The following is a 15204-nucleotide window of genomic DNA, read 5'->3' on the forward strand; positions in this document are numbered from 1 at the left end:
TTTCTGATGATGACACTGTTCATTTTAACCTGTAACTACTTTTTTTTTTGAAGTTCTCTGTCAAGAATAATTGCGTTTTCTATCAGCTTGAAAACTTAGCACAGCCACTAGTGTATAGCATCACTTAATCTAATTAATTTCATACACTAACATTTTTACAAAACTGCAGGGAATATTTGCCCACGATATAAATACTGTGTTTTTTTCCTAGGCTTAGAGTTTTTGAGGCTTCCGTTTGATTATCTTGTTCATGGCATTTCTTAGCAACTTTTACATAAAACTGATTTCACATACAAAAATACATAACTCATAACAATGAGTGTAAAGGGCAATCAGTACTAACCATTAATGCTTCAGGACCATACTGCTTCATGCTCTTTCATAGTTTTCTCTTTTTTGCACCTGAACAACATCAGTTTTATCCTTTTTAAGACACAGTAAAATGATTTTTGTGTGTAACTGTGTCTTGTCAGAACACTGTGGGATTGATGAGTGGGCTGCCTACATTTCTGGAGTTAAAATAATTGTGGAATGTAAAGTGTAGACAGATTAATGTGCATGGGCAAGTGTATGAGTAACTGGGACTGGAAAAATGTCTTCAAAACATTGGCTAGCTCTTTGTTACCGCTAACTAACACTTCACTAGCATAGAACTGAATAGGAATCGACATCTTCTTTGAAACAGAGATGGTAGGAAAAAAAAAGTAAGCATCTAAAGAAAGTAAAGCTCTATGCTCTGTTCAAAGTCTATTCCCGTCATGAATTAAAGACTGAGCAGTTTGCTTTTAAAAAATAACAAAACAAAATATAGAAATGATTAAATATAAAAATGATAAAAACTTAGAAATAAAAGCGCATGCAAAATGTAAATAAGGGACTTGCACAAGAGAAGAACAAATGTTTAGACCCTAGAGTGTTTCTGAAATTTGCATACTAATCTGCATTGTCAAGCAATTTTGTAATTTGAGATGGTTACCAGCAGTCTGTGTACTTCAGTTGTTAAAATGTTAACAGAGAACATAAAAATAACTGACTTAAAAAAAAAAAAAAAAAGATAACTGATGTTTTAGAAATATGTTGTTTTTGAGGTTCAGCTTAAGTGTAACATATGATAAAGTAAATAATGACAATGTTCACTACTGAAAAATTAAGTTGATTTGAATGTCCAGAAATGACACAGAATACCAATGCTTTCTCCTAAAATTCCTTAGCCAAGGCTTTTGCTTAATCTCTTAACATATATAAAGGTCTTGATAGGCATTTTCAGTCTGGGAGTTTCCGCTCAGAAGTACCTGCCCCTAGTGCCCATTTGAATTCTGCAAAAGAGAACTGTATGTTATGTATGTTGAGATGCTTTGCCTATTTAGTTTCAGTCCACCTGTGGTATGTTTTTAATTTTCAGAGGTGTATTAGAGATTTTTACAAATATTATGCCTGCTCAAGCCCTTGGTGTAGCATGATATAGTGAAAATGTGCTGTGTCTAAAACTCTTCACATATACTCTCCCATCAGTTTTGAATTCATTACACAGATTGTCCTTCATTGGCTGTGATTAGAGATGGTGATTGTGTCACAGCTCATAAATATTAGTATATATTACATGCAAGAATGGTCATTGGTATGATTTAAAAGGAAACTGTCAAGACAAGCTTAAATGCGTGAAGGAAGTACCTTGGCCAGATTACATTGACTATTTGTTCAATAATAATAGTTGTACAAGCTTAGCTTCTGAGCATTGTAGTTCTGATGGCTTAAACTTTACAACAGAAGTTTATGAGCGATTTTACAAGCTGAATTTGAACACTACAGCTGTCCTTTGCAGCTTTTTGCAGTCTTGGTATCTTTCCAGAAAGGCAAGAGATTGTTTGTGTTTCCAAGAGTGCACTCCTTTAAAGTAATCATCTTTAAAATACTTCATATTCATGTTTACTTTAATACAGAATTATATACCTCTTTGATCTCATTTTGGCTAAAATTGACAGTAGTGTCTGTGCTGCTTTTCCTTGTGTTTTTCTGATGTGCTCAGACAGCGCATTGTGTCTTCACAGCACATAAAAATAATATTTCATAGTATGTCTTAATCCTAACTTGTATCCTTATGGCACCATGTACGTATGCAAAGTTTCCAGAATGATTCAGAGATGCAGCTGATATGGTGAATTCTTTCTCTAACAGTGGTCTGTATCAAAGATGAAAAAACACAGAGTACAAAGGTGATAGGAAATCTACCGAAAAGAAAATTTCCTTTTGACACCTTAAAGAAAAGGTTCTTACTCTTACTGGAAAAATGACCAAATACAAGGTCACCATCCAGCTTCCATGTTCTTTTTCTGGATTACCTGCACTTCATGTCTTTGAAAAGACATCACAGAAGATTTACCAAGTGTCAGTGTTTCAGTACAGTACAGTCACTAGTCAGGTTCCCTAGGGCTCCATTTTGGGGCTAGTTGTTTTCAGTAATTCTACAAATGAGAAGGATGCAGGACTCAAATGTACGCTAAATAAGTGTACAGATGATGTAAAACTAGGAGGAGCTGACTCCTTTGAGGGTAGAGAGAGGCCTTGCAAAGAGATGTTGACAAATTAGAGAGCTGGACCATCACCAGTTGTATGAAATTTAGAGGAAGTGCTGAATTCTGCTCCTGGGATGGTGCAGCCCTGGCTATATGCACAGACTCGGGGAAGAGAGGCTGGAGAGGAGCCCTACAGAAACGGGTTCTGTTTGATGGCAAGTTGAATATAAGCCTGCAGCATGCCCTGGCAGCCAAAAGGGCAACCGTATCCTGCGGTACATCAAGCACAGCATTGATAGCTGGTTGAGGGCAGTGATTGTCCTGCTCTGCTCTGGTGCAGCCTCACCTCAAGTACTGAATGCAGTTTAGGGTGCCACAATATACAAAAGACAAATTCTAGAGTGTCCAAAGGAGAGCAACAAAGACAGTGAATGGTCTAGAGGTCAAGATGTATGAGGAGTGGCTGAGGTTACTTGGTTTTTCAGATTAGAGACTGACAAGGGGCGTCATGGCAGCCTACAATTTCCTCATGGGGGAAGGTGAAGAGGCAGACTCTGATCTCTGCTCTCTGGTGCCAGCAACAGGCCATGAGGGAATGGAGTGAAGCTGGGGAGGTATGGGTTGTTAGGAAAAGGTTCTTCACTGAGAGAGGGTGTTCGGGCAGTGGAACAGGCTCCCCAAGGAAATGGTTATGGCACCAAGGCTGCCAGAGTTCAAAAATCATTTAGACAATGCTCTCAGACATATGGTTTAATTTTTAGGTCATCCTGTGTGGGTCCAGGTGTTGGATTGTATGATCTCTGTGGGTTCCTGCTACGATATTTAATGATTCTAGGGCATTGTAATTTCCTTGATGTGGAGGTGTTTTTTTTGTGATTTTTTTTTTTCCTGTTAAAACTGTTGTAGATTTTCCAATCATTCCATGAGGGTAGGACATGTTCAGAATTACAGAATCCCTCAATTTCAGAGTCACTCAGGCTGACCATGAACTCGGGAGGTTTCTAGTCCAACCTCCTTCCCAAAGCAGTGTTAGCATAAAGGTCAAACCAGGTTTCTCAAGGCTTCTTTCAATCATGTCTTGAAAAATCTCTAAGATCTAGAAATGGCATAACTTCTCTGGGCCTATGTTGCACTGCATGACTGGGGGAAAAAAGTATCTCCTAAAATCCAGTCTGAGCCTCCACAGTTTCAGCTTCAATCAAGGTCTCTTCCATGCTAGGGAAATTTGAAGCAGTATTTACAAGTGGTCTGATGAGGAACGAGCAGAGGAGGATATAATCACTTCCCACGACCCTACTGGTAACATTCCTGTTGATACAGTCCAGGATGCCGTTGACCTTCTCTACTGTCAGGCCACATTGACAAATCCAGTTCAGAATAAATTGACTTCCATGGATGGATGCAGTGGAGCTCTTTACCTGCCTGTGTCATTGTCAGGACCTCTAGGACTCTGTCTTTGAACTTAATCAGGTTTGTGTTGGTCCATTTGTGGCCCATTTATTTTGTTTGTTCAGGTCCTTCTGAAGGACAGCCAGCCCCAGCACATCAACTGGTATCCCCTGTTTTATGTCATCTGAAAACTTGACTATCTGGTGAAGTCTTTTATCTGTTACTCTGTATCACTGACAGATGTTAAACGCATGTCCCAGGTAGACTTCTGTGGCATCCCTCTTGTTACTGGCTTCCAGGTAGGATATGACCCTTAATCCAAAGCATATGACTCTCTTGGCGTGGTCATCCGGTCTTTTCTTTATCCATATACTTGTCTAGCTACACAGATTGTAGTGACATAACCCAGGATAACACATGATTATAGAGAGAGGAGTTGTTGGTATTCAAAAACATTTCTGTTATGGCTCATCTTTATTTTATATTATTAGGCTGAAGATGAAGAAGGCTACCGTAAGCTGATTGACCAAAAGAAGGATAGACGCCTGGCCTACCTATTGCAGCAGACAGATGAGTATGTGGCTAACTTGACTAATCTGGTATGGGAACATAAACAGGCACAAGCAGCCAAAGAAAAGAAGAAGAGGAGGAGAAGAAAGAAGGCAAGTAGTTACATCTGACATCTTTAAGCCATGTCTTCTTTAAATACAGTTTTAATGTTGATTAATATAGTGATCTCCAGTGGTCATATACATACCAGTGTATGTAAAGTCATCAACATTGCCTAATCCCTAACACTGAGTGTACTCTTCTTTCTCCACTGAAATCTATAAGAAATTTGCTGACACTAATTTCCAGGAAGACGAGGAGGCAAGACTAGAAAATTGTGGGTGGTTGACAAAGGCAAAATTGGGCCAGGTGTGTAAATTAAAATTAAAGTACTCAAACAGATCCAATAGATCCAAAATGAGTTGTGAGAAGGTTAAAAGAGTCTTGTTCACATAGTTGTTACATGCAGGAAAACTTGCTTAGACCTCCTTATTCTGAACTTGGCTCAGTCCATCTTGTAGGACCATTGCAAATAACTTGGAAGAACTTGGGTAGGTTTATTATAAAAAGGTATTCTGCCAGTAACATGTTCATTGTGCATTCTTACCATTTAATTGAAACTTCTCAAAATTATCTTTGTTCATACTAAATATTTTACCATGTCAGAGAGACTGGTTGTGGAAACAGTGTTAGTTTTGAAAAATTTACGTTGTGTGTGAAATGATTACTAAACAATGATTTGCCATTTTGTGACCTAGAACTATCTTAAATTTCTTGCAGGATGGATTAGAGGATTTTTATAATCCTTTTCTGTGACGAGTTTGCTACTAAGTTCTGATGCAAATATAAACATATTTACATTGTTTATAGGCAGCACTCCAAATGTGCTAATAAATACCACGATATAACAACTTGTAATTTTGAAGATGAATGACCTCAGAAATACTCTGTAGTTTCTCCTGTCATTCTCCAAAATGTCTGTAATTTTGTTGAGTATGTTGTTAATATATAGACACAGTCCCCTGCCTCCACAACTAAGATGTAATTTAAATGGAGTCTTTGACCCACAGTGCCCATGAGAACAGACCTGATTTAGTGTACAGAATTTACAGTAGAGATGGTGCTTACTGAGAAAGTGTGATGTATACATGCACTGCGATAACAAAATGTTTGAATTCGACTGTCTATTTGGCTGTTTGCCTCTGTGATGCTCAGTTTAGCCGAAGTATGTATGAGGAATAAAACATCTTCCAGCAATGAAGAGCCATTAGAGACACCATTTTCCATCTCTGAAGTAAAATGGTAGTGCGTGCCATAAACACACAGTGCTCATAAAAATCCAGGCCTCTTCCTGGCCTGAAAACTAACTGAAAATTAGTAGAAAAAAATCTGATCTCTGTCCTGATCAACTGCAACTTATTGCTTGTGATGATGCTCTCCATTAAGCTTTTGCTCACCTGTCAAGAATATAGGAGTGCACGCAAATATTATGCTTTTTTAAAGAGTTATTTATAATTCTATGTTTTTTTTGTTGCATGGCTGCAGCACTCATTGAAGTTAGTAGCTGCCTTGTCATTTCCCTGGTCTTTATGTAGTATTTCTATTATTAATACATTTCCATGTATGTTTCATAATCCATATAAAGTTTAGATTAATCTACTAACACCAGTAGTGAAGTGTTTCGTCCTAAAAGAGAAATAAGAGAAGAGAGGTCTTAGGATTTTCTCCTAGAAATCACAATGAGGAAGTAGATGGTGAAAAAGGCTCACATTACGTACTGTCCAAGTGAACCATATATTCTTCAGAGATTAAAATTTCAGATGAGTCCATGTTTTCTCAGGGACACAGTTTTGGGAAATCTTTGTGGTAGATTTTTTCTATTTTTTACGTTCTTGTAGTTGCACCTTCTGTCTCCAGACTTCTGTTCAGCTCGTGTCCCACTTACTTATATAGTCATAGATGGGAAAAAAAATAGAGCAGATGAAATTTTGGTATGATGGGCCAGTTGAACTTGCTATGCAAACTTTCACCTTTGTCTGTAGGAGCTTTTCCTCTCCTTTTACCATGGAATTTCCTACTTTTATAAAATTAGTTTTGCTTTGTACATTAAAGAAATCTTTGTATTGCCCAAAACACAGCTGCAAGAAATCTGTTATTTTTTACATTCATCTCCTTTGAAATGTATGCTTCTGCTTTCCAAAATTCTTGTTGACCTAGGTTGTAAATGCTTGCCCTCACAGCAGGATGTGGGCTTTGCACAATGAAAAACATTGCTTACTGCTTTTTTGTGGTGGTGTGTTTGAGTTGTAAGCATTGACTATGTAATCTTTGCGTATTAGAAAACAGTCTCATATGCAGGATAATAGACACCTGTCTATTTCTTACTCATCCAAGGAAAAAATACTGTCATCCAGTATAGCCTCTTCATTTGGGCCAGACACGTTAACGTAACTTACCCTACTATGAACTCTTCAGTTCTGGCACAGGTCCTTTCTCTGTCAACAGATGTGCATGTTGACCAGGAATGCTGAAGCAAGCAGCCTATTGATGTTCTAGACTGAGCATCAACTATTGTTGGTCCTGCTCAATGCAATGATACTTCTATATCTCAGAGAAATGTTTTAAGTCTCTCTTTCTTTGTTTGTTTAATCTAAAAATATTATAGCTAATAAATATTTTAAAGGCTTAAGGCCAGAACTGAGCTTAGCTGGAATCTTCCTTTTTGGTATTTCAAGTGAAAGAGTAGTTAACAAAGATAATTAGGCGTGTGTGCTGAAGTATGAAGGTTACACAAAATAAATAAGAATATACCTTTTCAAAGTGTAGAATTGACCCATGTCAAACACTGCATGTTTGTCTGAGGTTTGTGCCTTGGCAAATGGATTTTAAGGGCAAAGAATTTTCTCTTGATGAGAAGCAGATATTGAGGATCATCTCGGTATTCAGAAGTTCAGCTATTACTTCAGTGTATTTATTCAATTAAAAAACAAAAACAAAAAAGCAGTCGAATGGATTATTTAAATTTATAGTACACATTACAAATACTTAAAAATTGTTTATCTATAAAATACAATTTAAAAGATCTGTTCTTGTTTTCTGTCTGATCTGTTGATATTTTTAACCCAAGTAAAACCATGCTGTACTTCAAAGCCTGCACTGTGATGGGAACAGAAGCTGGATTCTGTCCTTTCTTGTCCATTGTCAAAATTATTTAGGAAAGTGCCACTTAGGAAGGAAACAGTCTTCTGCTTTCTCATACCATCTTGATATTTTTAAGTATTTTTTGATTGAAATATTTTTGATACTTTGAAGAAACTCAGTGTTTCTTAGAGTGGTACTTGGGAAGAAAAACATCCAGCTTACTCCAACTAACATTCTTAGACTTCTTTTTCTCTGTAAATTGAGCAATTGTGGTCTGGACTTAATCGAGACAGTGCAAAGAATTGCCCAAATACCACTAGTTGTTAGTTGTCAGACTAATGAATTTATTTAAAAATAAATCACATACATACCCCAAATAAAAGTGTGCACACAAATACACACTCTGTGATGCTTGGTGACATCTCTGAAACTAAATTTAAATCAGATTAGAGGAAATTTGTAGTAAACCACATGAAAACAAATAGCTATTTTATTTATATTAGCACAGTCTGTGCTAAGCTCTAGGTCTGGAGGCTAGCAATTTCCTAGATGTAGATTTATTAGAATGAGTACAGTTTTGTAGATAACCATACTCAAACTGCTTTGCTTGTGTGATAGTGACTGTACAAATCTCTATCTACATGTATATCTACCCTCACTAAACTATATGCATCCTTGGCTATGCAGAAGTGGAACGAAACCTATTTTTGGTCCAAAGTGCTTAGATCACATCCAGCTGAGGCAGAACGGGCTAAAGTTGTGCCAGGGGAGGTTTAGGTTGGATATTAGGAAGAACTTCTTTACTGAAAGGGTCATTAGGTATTGGAATGGGCTGTCCAGGGAAGTGATTTAGTCACCATCCCTGTAGGTCTTTAAAAGACGTCTAGATGTAGAGCTTAGTGATATGGTTTAGTGGAGGACTTTCTAGTGTTATGTCAGAGGTTGGACTCAGTGATCTTGGAGGTCTCTATCAACCTAGATGATTCTGTAATTCTGGAAAGTATTTGCTATATACTGATGATCTGACCATGTTACTCTTTGCTTCTTTATTTTAGAAGGCTGAAGAAAATGCAGAAGGAATGGCATCTGGTCTTGGTCCTGATGGAGAGGTATGAATTTTATGATTTTACAACTGTTACAGTGATTGTTAATGTGATGAGTGCCATTGAGATAGCTTTGCAATAAATCATGGAGATAAATGCTCTAACACCTGTTATTTCTAACAAGGAAAAAAAACTATCCACACAAGCATTTATGCTAAGGTTGTTTCTCTTCAAAAAATGGAAAACTGAAATAAAAATTTATTTAATGTATCAATGAGGAATGCCTCTTGGCTTTGTTATATGCTTAAAAATAAATAATTTTCTTGCAACCCATGTGTAGATGTAATTTAGTTTTTTAAATATAGTTGTAAACTCAATACATTCTAGCTTTTCATTTAAAAAAAATGCATTATTGGCACGGTTAATTATCTCTCAGGCATAGGATAGATTATAGTATAGAATCGTAGAATGGTTTGGGTTGAAAGGGACCTTAAAGATCATCTCATTCCAACCCCCCTGCTGTTGGCAGGCACACTTTCCACCTGGCCAGGTTGCTCAAAGCCCCATCCAACCTGGGTTTGAACACTTCCAGGAATAGGGCATCCACAGCTTCTCTCGGCAACCTATTCCAGTGCATCACTGCCCCAGTATTATGATGGCTTAAGATTTGAATGTTCTTTCTTACTCAGGCAAATAAAATGAATACCTTTTCTGTATAATTCTTTGCATAAGATTTTTTTGTGGTAACCCAGCATATTCTGTCTCAGAGCTATTCTGTTAAAATGGAAAAGAAAAACAGCACTATTTTTATATAAATATTTCAGAATGTTGTGTTATTTTACTTTTCATCTTTTTTTGTTCTTTCAATTGACATTTTTTCTGATGTTAAATAGCTATGGCAAAATCCTTTAATATAGTTTGAAATTGTAGAAGGAAAATACATGTAACATTGTTATAACTTCTGGAATTTGTGGAAAGGAGGCAGGTTTTACACTCAGTCACTTTTGTATAACCAGATTTTTTTTTCATGTTCATATAAATTAGGAAAGGATGCTTCAGTAGAAGCAATAGTAGAAAGCAAAGAATTTTTAAAGTAGAAATTCTGTAATTAAATAAGGAAATTAAAAAAAAAAAATAGGCTCATCTGTATTTGGATATGTTAGATCACTGTAATTAGTTAAATGACTTCTGATTGCAGATGCTTTATGGGCATAATTGAAGAAGTCAGAACACCAAATCTTTTAATTAGATCTTCTTTACCTAAAAAGTTTCTGAAATTGTTACATCCTTATCTCTCCATATAGGAGAATAGTCTATAAAGTTGATGTATGTTTTTTGTTGCAGATGTCTGTTGGTATAAACAACTGGAATTAAACAACTGTACAGATACATACCTTGTGTTTTTTTTTTATAAAAATCAGCAGTTTTTGTTCAACTTTGCTCTTCTACATTTATTTGGAATATTTTGTTATATTTGTGTATGTCACATAAAGATAATTTGCACACAAAAATACTGTGAGTCAGTGTGGATTGGTAGCCATATGGGAAGCTGTGTCTTCTCATGAAACTCTGATGCTTGTACGGATTTGTAATTTTGAAGATGCTATTTTGTCTTGTCATTATGCGTGACAAGGATGAAATTTAGTTGCCTTATGGTGTGAAATTTCGTTTGAATTCTTAGCCCATAGATGAGAGCAGTCAGATGAGTGACCTTCCAGTCAAAGTGACTCACACTGAAACAGGCAAAGTTCTTCTTGGACCAGAAGCACCAAAAGCAAGTCAACTGGATGCGTGGCTGGAAATGAACCCTGGGTAAGTAGTTAGTGTACAAATGGACTATTTCTTCCAATTTGCTTTTGTATTTTTTCATGGGCTTGTCCTAGTTACTCTTTTTTCTCTTTTTGCCTTTCCATTCTCATTTTAATTTACTATATGTAAGCTGAGTAGGACATTTACTGAATCTAATCCCTCATCCTTTTATTATCTGTAATCCATATTCTGTGTGCTCTTTACAGCTATGAAGTTGCTCCCAGGTCAGACAGTGAAGATGAAAGTGGTTCTGAATATGAAGAGGAGGTATGTGTCTTTAAATACACATATATAGATAGATAGTGACAAGTAATGCAGTAAAAAACAGGCTCGTATCCCATATGATATTTTCTTCCTGTTTCGTAAGGAAGGAAGGGAAGTTAATAACATGTGTCCATTTGTTTTAAGAATAATACAAACAGGAAAGATAACTGGATTTGTAACTGCATTCAGTTCATAAAAGTTGTCCTTCATATATGCTGCAAATGCCTAACTGGAAACTGGGGAGAGGAAAGGGAAATAGTTTACTCTGATTATTAATAATCTTGACTCAGAGTATAAGCAAGTTCCTGTTTTAAAATGTATAGTAGAAAAAGCTGTGTGGGGGTTTTGTGCTGAATAAAGTTAACATCTTTAATGTTGATATTTTGGAGGTTTTATTGGCAATTCCAACTAACATAGTTATTTATATATTATATTCTTTAAGAAGTCAGAGATTTAGGTTCAGATAGTTCAAACTAAGTATATTTGATTCAGTACTTTAGTGGTGAATTAAATACTACTGTTACAAAATTTTGGAAAAAAAAAAAAAAACAAAAAAAAAAAACAACAAACCCTTAGGCTTAACATTAAGACATACGAAGATCCTGACCCTGAAGGGTCTGTTGTGATCCAAAAGGTGTGGGGAGGGATTTGTAGCTGACCTACAGGTGTATATGAATCGCAACAGTGACCATGCTACATGAGGACAGGAGGCTTTGTTTACTAATGATTCCTCATTACTCTAGCTCATTACTCCAACCAGCTCTAGCAAGAATACCATGATTAATAAGGCAAATATAAATATGTGTGTGTGTGGATAAAAAACTGTTAGATATAACAAATATTAAGGATATTGTGCCAGTTAATAGTAGCAGCAATTAGAGGCAGTAGGCACTTTGAGGTAGGAAAATCAATACGATAGCAACAGATGTGGCTTGGTGATAATTACAGTTTCAACAAACATATTAATAATACTGTGGAAGTGAAAGTATTAATGGGTTACAAACTTAGTAATATTATAACAGCAAATAGACTTATGGTAGGTTATATTTATCACTACTGTACTGCATTCAAGTTCATAAAATTGCTGGTATCAAGCAAATCAAACAGAATCCAGAAGTGTGCAGGGGAATCTAACTGATCTGAGACACTCCCAGGAATGGTCCCAGAAGGGCAACCAAAGCAACAGTCTCACTTTGAGTCTCACTTTGAAGTTGGTCTGTTTTGTGAGGTGTGGAGTGCCACAGAGTTCAGGTGTTGATATCGGGGAGTCACAGAGTTAATCAGACTTCTAGTGAAGCTTCAGCCTCTTTGAAGAGGGAAGAGAAACTAAAGCAAACAATAGAGAGAAAGGAGTACATGCAGCATGGGAAGATTCTCAGATGGAGAAGCTCTGTCTTGAGTAAAAATCAGGCTCTGGTTTTTCATTTTCTCATTGAAACACAAGAGGGCGTAGGACACCACCACTTTGGTGACCAAATAGGTGCTGTTAATTTTAGTTTTCTTTGTGAGACTGGCAATGATAATGTTTATTATTTTCCTTTAAACAAAAAATTTGTTTTTCATATTGATCCTACTTTCTTAGGTGATAAGTTGTGCTTTATTTATTGTTCCATTTTATCAGTGGTATCTTCAGGATGCCTCTGGTATTATGTATTCAGCCACACTTAAGTGATGCCCTTGGTTCCCAGGCTAAGTTCCCAGACTGAAGGCCAAGTTCTCAGGCCTGGTTTCCAGGCTGAGTTTTTAGGCTGGCATTCATTTTATCTTGTTTGTGTTGAGCAGTTATTCTATGTCAAAATCCTTCTCGCTGCAGTCAAGTTACCTCCGTAACTGCTTCCATCAGGATCGTAACACTAGATACTGTGCATATTCAATGCCAATGCTTGCACAGCATTTTTCAGACAACTTTCTAAAGTAGAGAAAACTGGGAAGTAGAGAAGGACCATGTTCAGTTAACAGGGTAATGGTAGAGCTATAATTTGGATCTTGTAAGTCTAGGAGTATTTACAGTAGTAGACCAAATAGACACTGAAACTGATTGGGCTATCTGATGTTAAGAACATATATATGTCTTTGTAGGACTAATCACTGTTAATGTAATTTTATAAGACTCTGTCTAGTAAGATAGGAGGTGAGAGCAGGAGGTGAGAGCCTGATACCTGTCAGATTTGGGTGACACCATGTGATGTCCTAGGAGGAATGTCAAAAAGAAATGTGCCCTCATTTTTAGCACAGACTCTTTAGCAACGATGTTGTTTATAGTTAGGGAAATTGTTTTCAAAAGAATACACTTAACCTCAGAACACTGTTTTGTTCAGCTTAATTTCTGAGAATTCAAGTTGCTGGTTATCCATTGCAACTATAGGCAGAGGGCAAATTAAATGACGATAAAAGTACAATTTGTTTTTAATTAAAATTGAAAAGCCTACCACAGCAGTACTTTCCACTTTTTTTAAGCTGTAACAAATTAGCATAAATCTGGAATACAATATAAAAATACAAATGGTTTGGAATCTACTCCGTTAGTAGGGTAGACAGAAGGCTTTTTAAAATAAAATGATTAAAGTGGAAATTAATTTTCATTTCAGAGTATTGTGACTTCGTGTTGATTAATGTGTCAAAAATTAATATCTTTTATGCCACAGTGCAATTCTGTTGTAGCATAGGTGTAAGGTGAACTTCATGATTAAAGTTCCTGTGATAGGGCATTGACCAATGAAAGCTACCAATTTGTGAATGCCCACTGAAGGTATGAATTACGAAGATAATTGCACTCACTCACACCTTTTTATTTTTCTGTCTGCTGTAGGATGATGAGGAAGAATCCAGTAGGTTAGAAGCAGATGAGAAGATACTTCTGGATCCTAACAGTGAGGAAGTTTCTGAGAAAGATGCTAAGCAAATCATTGAGTGAGTGTTCTTTAGCTGCTGCTTTTTTTACGTGCTTTTTTGTTATGAATTCTGATTTCTTAGAAGGGGTTTCCCCAAGAATAGCTTGCTGTAGATTACAGTGAGTTATAGTTGCTTGTCTGACAAGAACATCTGCAGAAGATGGAATGTAATCATTTGGTATTAATTGTATGCTCCTAAAAAAACACCTGCCACACACCATACAGTGTACTTGACAAAGTTTGGGATTTGCACTGTTTCTTTACACATACATCTGTGAGCTATGGTCAAAAAAACTGTCTGGCAGTTTGGTTTTGGTTTGTTTGTTTGTGGGAATTTACTTTAGCTCTTTGTCTGCTTTCCAGGACAGCCAAACAAGATGTGGATGATGAATATAGTATGCAATATAGTGCTAGAGGGTCTCAATCCTACTACACTGTTGCACATGCGATCACAGAAAGGGTGGAAAAGCAGTCTTCTTTTCTCATTAATGGCACATTAAAACATTATCAGGTGAGAAATTGAAACATTAGTGTTTAAAATTTGTGGTGTGCTAGATATATTTCAATATAATATTTCAGGTGAAAAAATAAAAAATTGTTAAGGAACACAAGAATTCAATTAGGTTAGAAATTGGGAATCATGTGGGCAGAGAAATGATAGTTACCTATCATAGATAATGTTTTATGCATAGCGCTCGAATAATAATACAAAATTATGCATGTAACATTGTAACTTTTTTTCATTGTAAACCAACAGTTTTGGCTTTGTTATTCTTATTGACCTAGAGTTTCAGTTCTTCTTACTGTTTTTGTCTCTGGTAGTTTAATAATAATTTTATTCTTTTAATATTTAAAACTTCAGGATTTAATCTTTTAATTAAAATCCCAATATTTCAATTGTAATTGTAATGCACTGATGCATTACAATTTGGAAACAAGGAAAACATTTACTATGGAGGATGGTGTCACATACTCTTTACAGTCATTCAGTGGATTTAATAACTAACAATTTCTGTTCTGACATAAGCTAAATTCATGTACAATTGAAAATGTCCTTGACAGGTGTTTTCAGCAGTTCTGATATTGCGTAGTTTTCTAGGAAGTTCCAGCAACACTCGCATCTTTTATGCAGTCAGGCCACTATATTTGTATATCCACATAAAACAAAAAGTAGTACTTATTCACCAAAGTGTCATAAAGATATGTATCTATTTGTACTTGCAAAGAACTAGAAGGAAGACTGTTTCCTAAGTGTGCAGGGTATTATGATTACAGTCCCTGCTTCCTGTGGTTCTCAGCACTGCCATCAATGCAGTAGCTTGTTTAAGCTAATTAAAATTCAAGTGTTAAGCTGGTTCTCTATTATTGAATCAGTTCAGTATTCCTATATTGAGCTCCTCACAGTGGCACATGGTGGGAGAACAAGCTACAGTGAACATAAGCTGAAACAAGAGGGTTCAGATTGGTTATACAGTGAAACATCTTCCCTGCAAGGACAGCAGAGTAGTGGAGTGGGGTTTCAGAGAGGTTTATCTCCATCCTAGAAGGTTTTCAGTCTTAGACCAGATGAAGCCCAGAGCAACATAGTTGAAACTGCTTTGGGCA

The 15204-nt window shown here is 36.4% G+C and overlaps 1 protein-coding gene across 7 annotated transcripts in view; it reads left to right on the forward strand.

The window, feature by feature from the left end:
* SMARCA2 (SWI/SNF related BAF chromatin remodeling complex subunit ATPase 2) overlaps positions 1 to 15204 on the forward strand; it is a 120378-nt gene that overhangs the window by 36822 nt on the left and 68352 nt on the right. For all 7 annotated transcript variants that reach the window (XM_068667787.1, XM_068667789.1, XM_068667790.1 and 4 more), the window contains 6 exons: positions 4394 to 4564; positions 8648 to 8701; positions 10317 to 10447; positions 10651 to 10711; positions 13518 to 13618; positions 13963 to 14110. In XM_068667787.1, the coding sequence (XP_068523888.1) occupies positions 4394 to 4564; positions 8648 to 8701; positions 10317 to 10447; positions 10651 to 10711; positions 13518 to 13618; positions 13963 to 14110 (666 nt within the window). The remainder of the gene's footprint in view (positions 1 to 4393; positions 4565 to 8647; positions 8702 to 10316; positions 10448 to 10650; positions 10712 to 13517; positions 13619 to 13962; positions 14111 to 15204) is intronic.

This window comes from Anas acuta, chromosome Z (genome assembly GCF_963932015.1).
Source record: "Anas acuta chromosome Z, bAnaAcu1.1, whole genome shotgun sequence".
NCBI classification, from domain to species: Eukaryota; Metazoa; Chordata; class Aves; order Anseriformes; family Anatidae; genus Anas; species Anas acuta.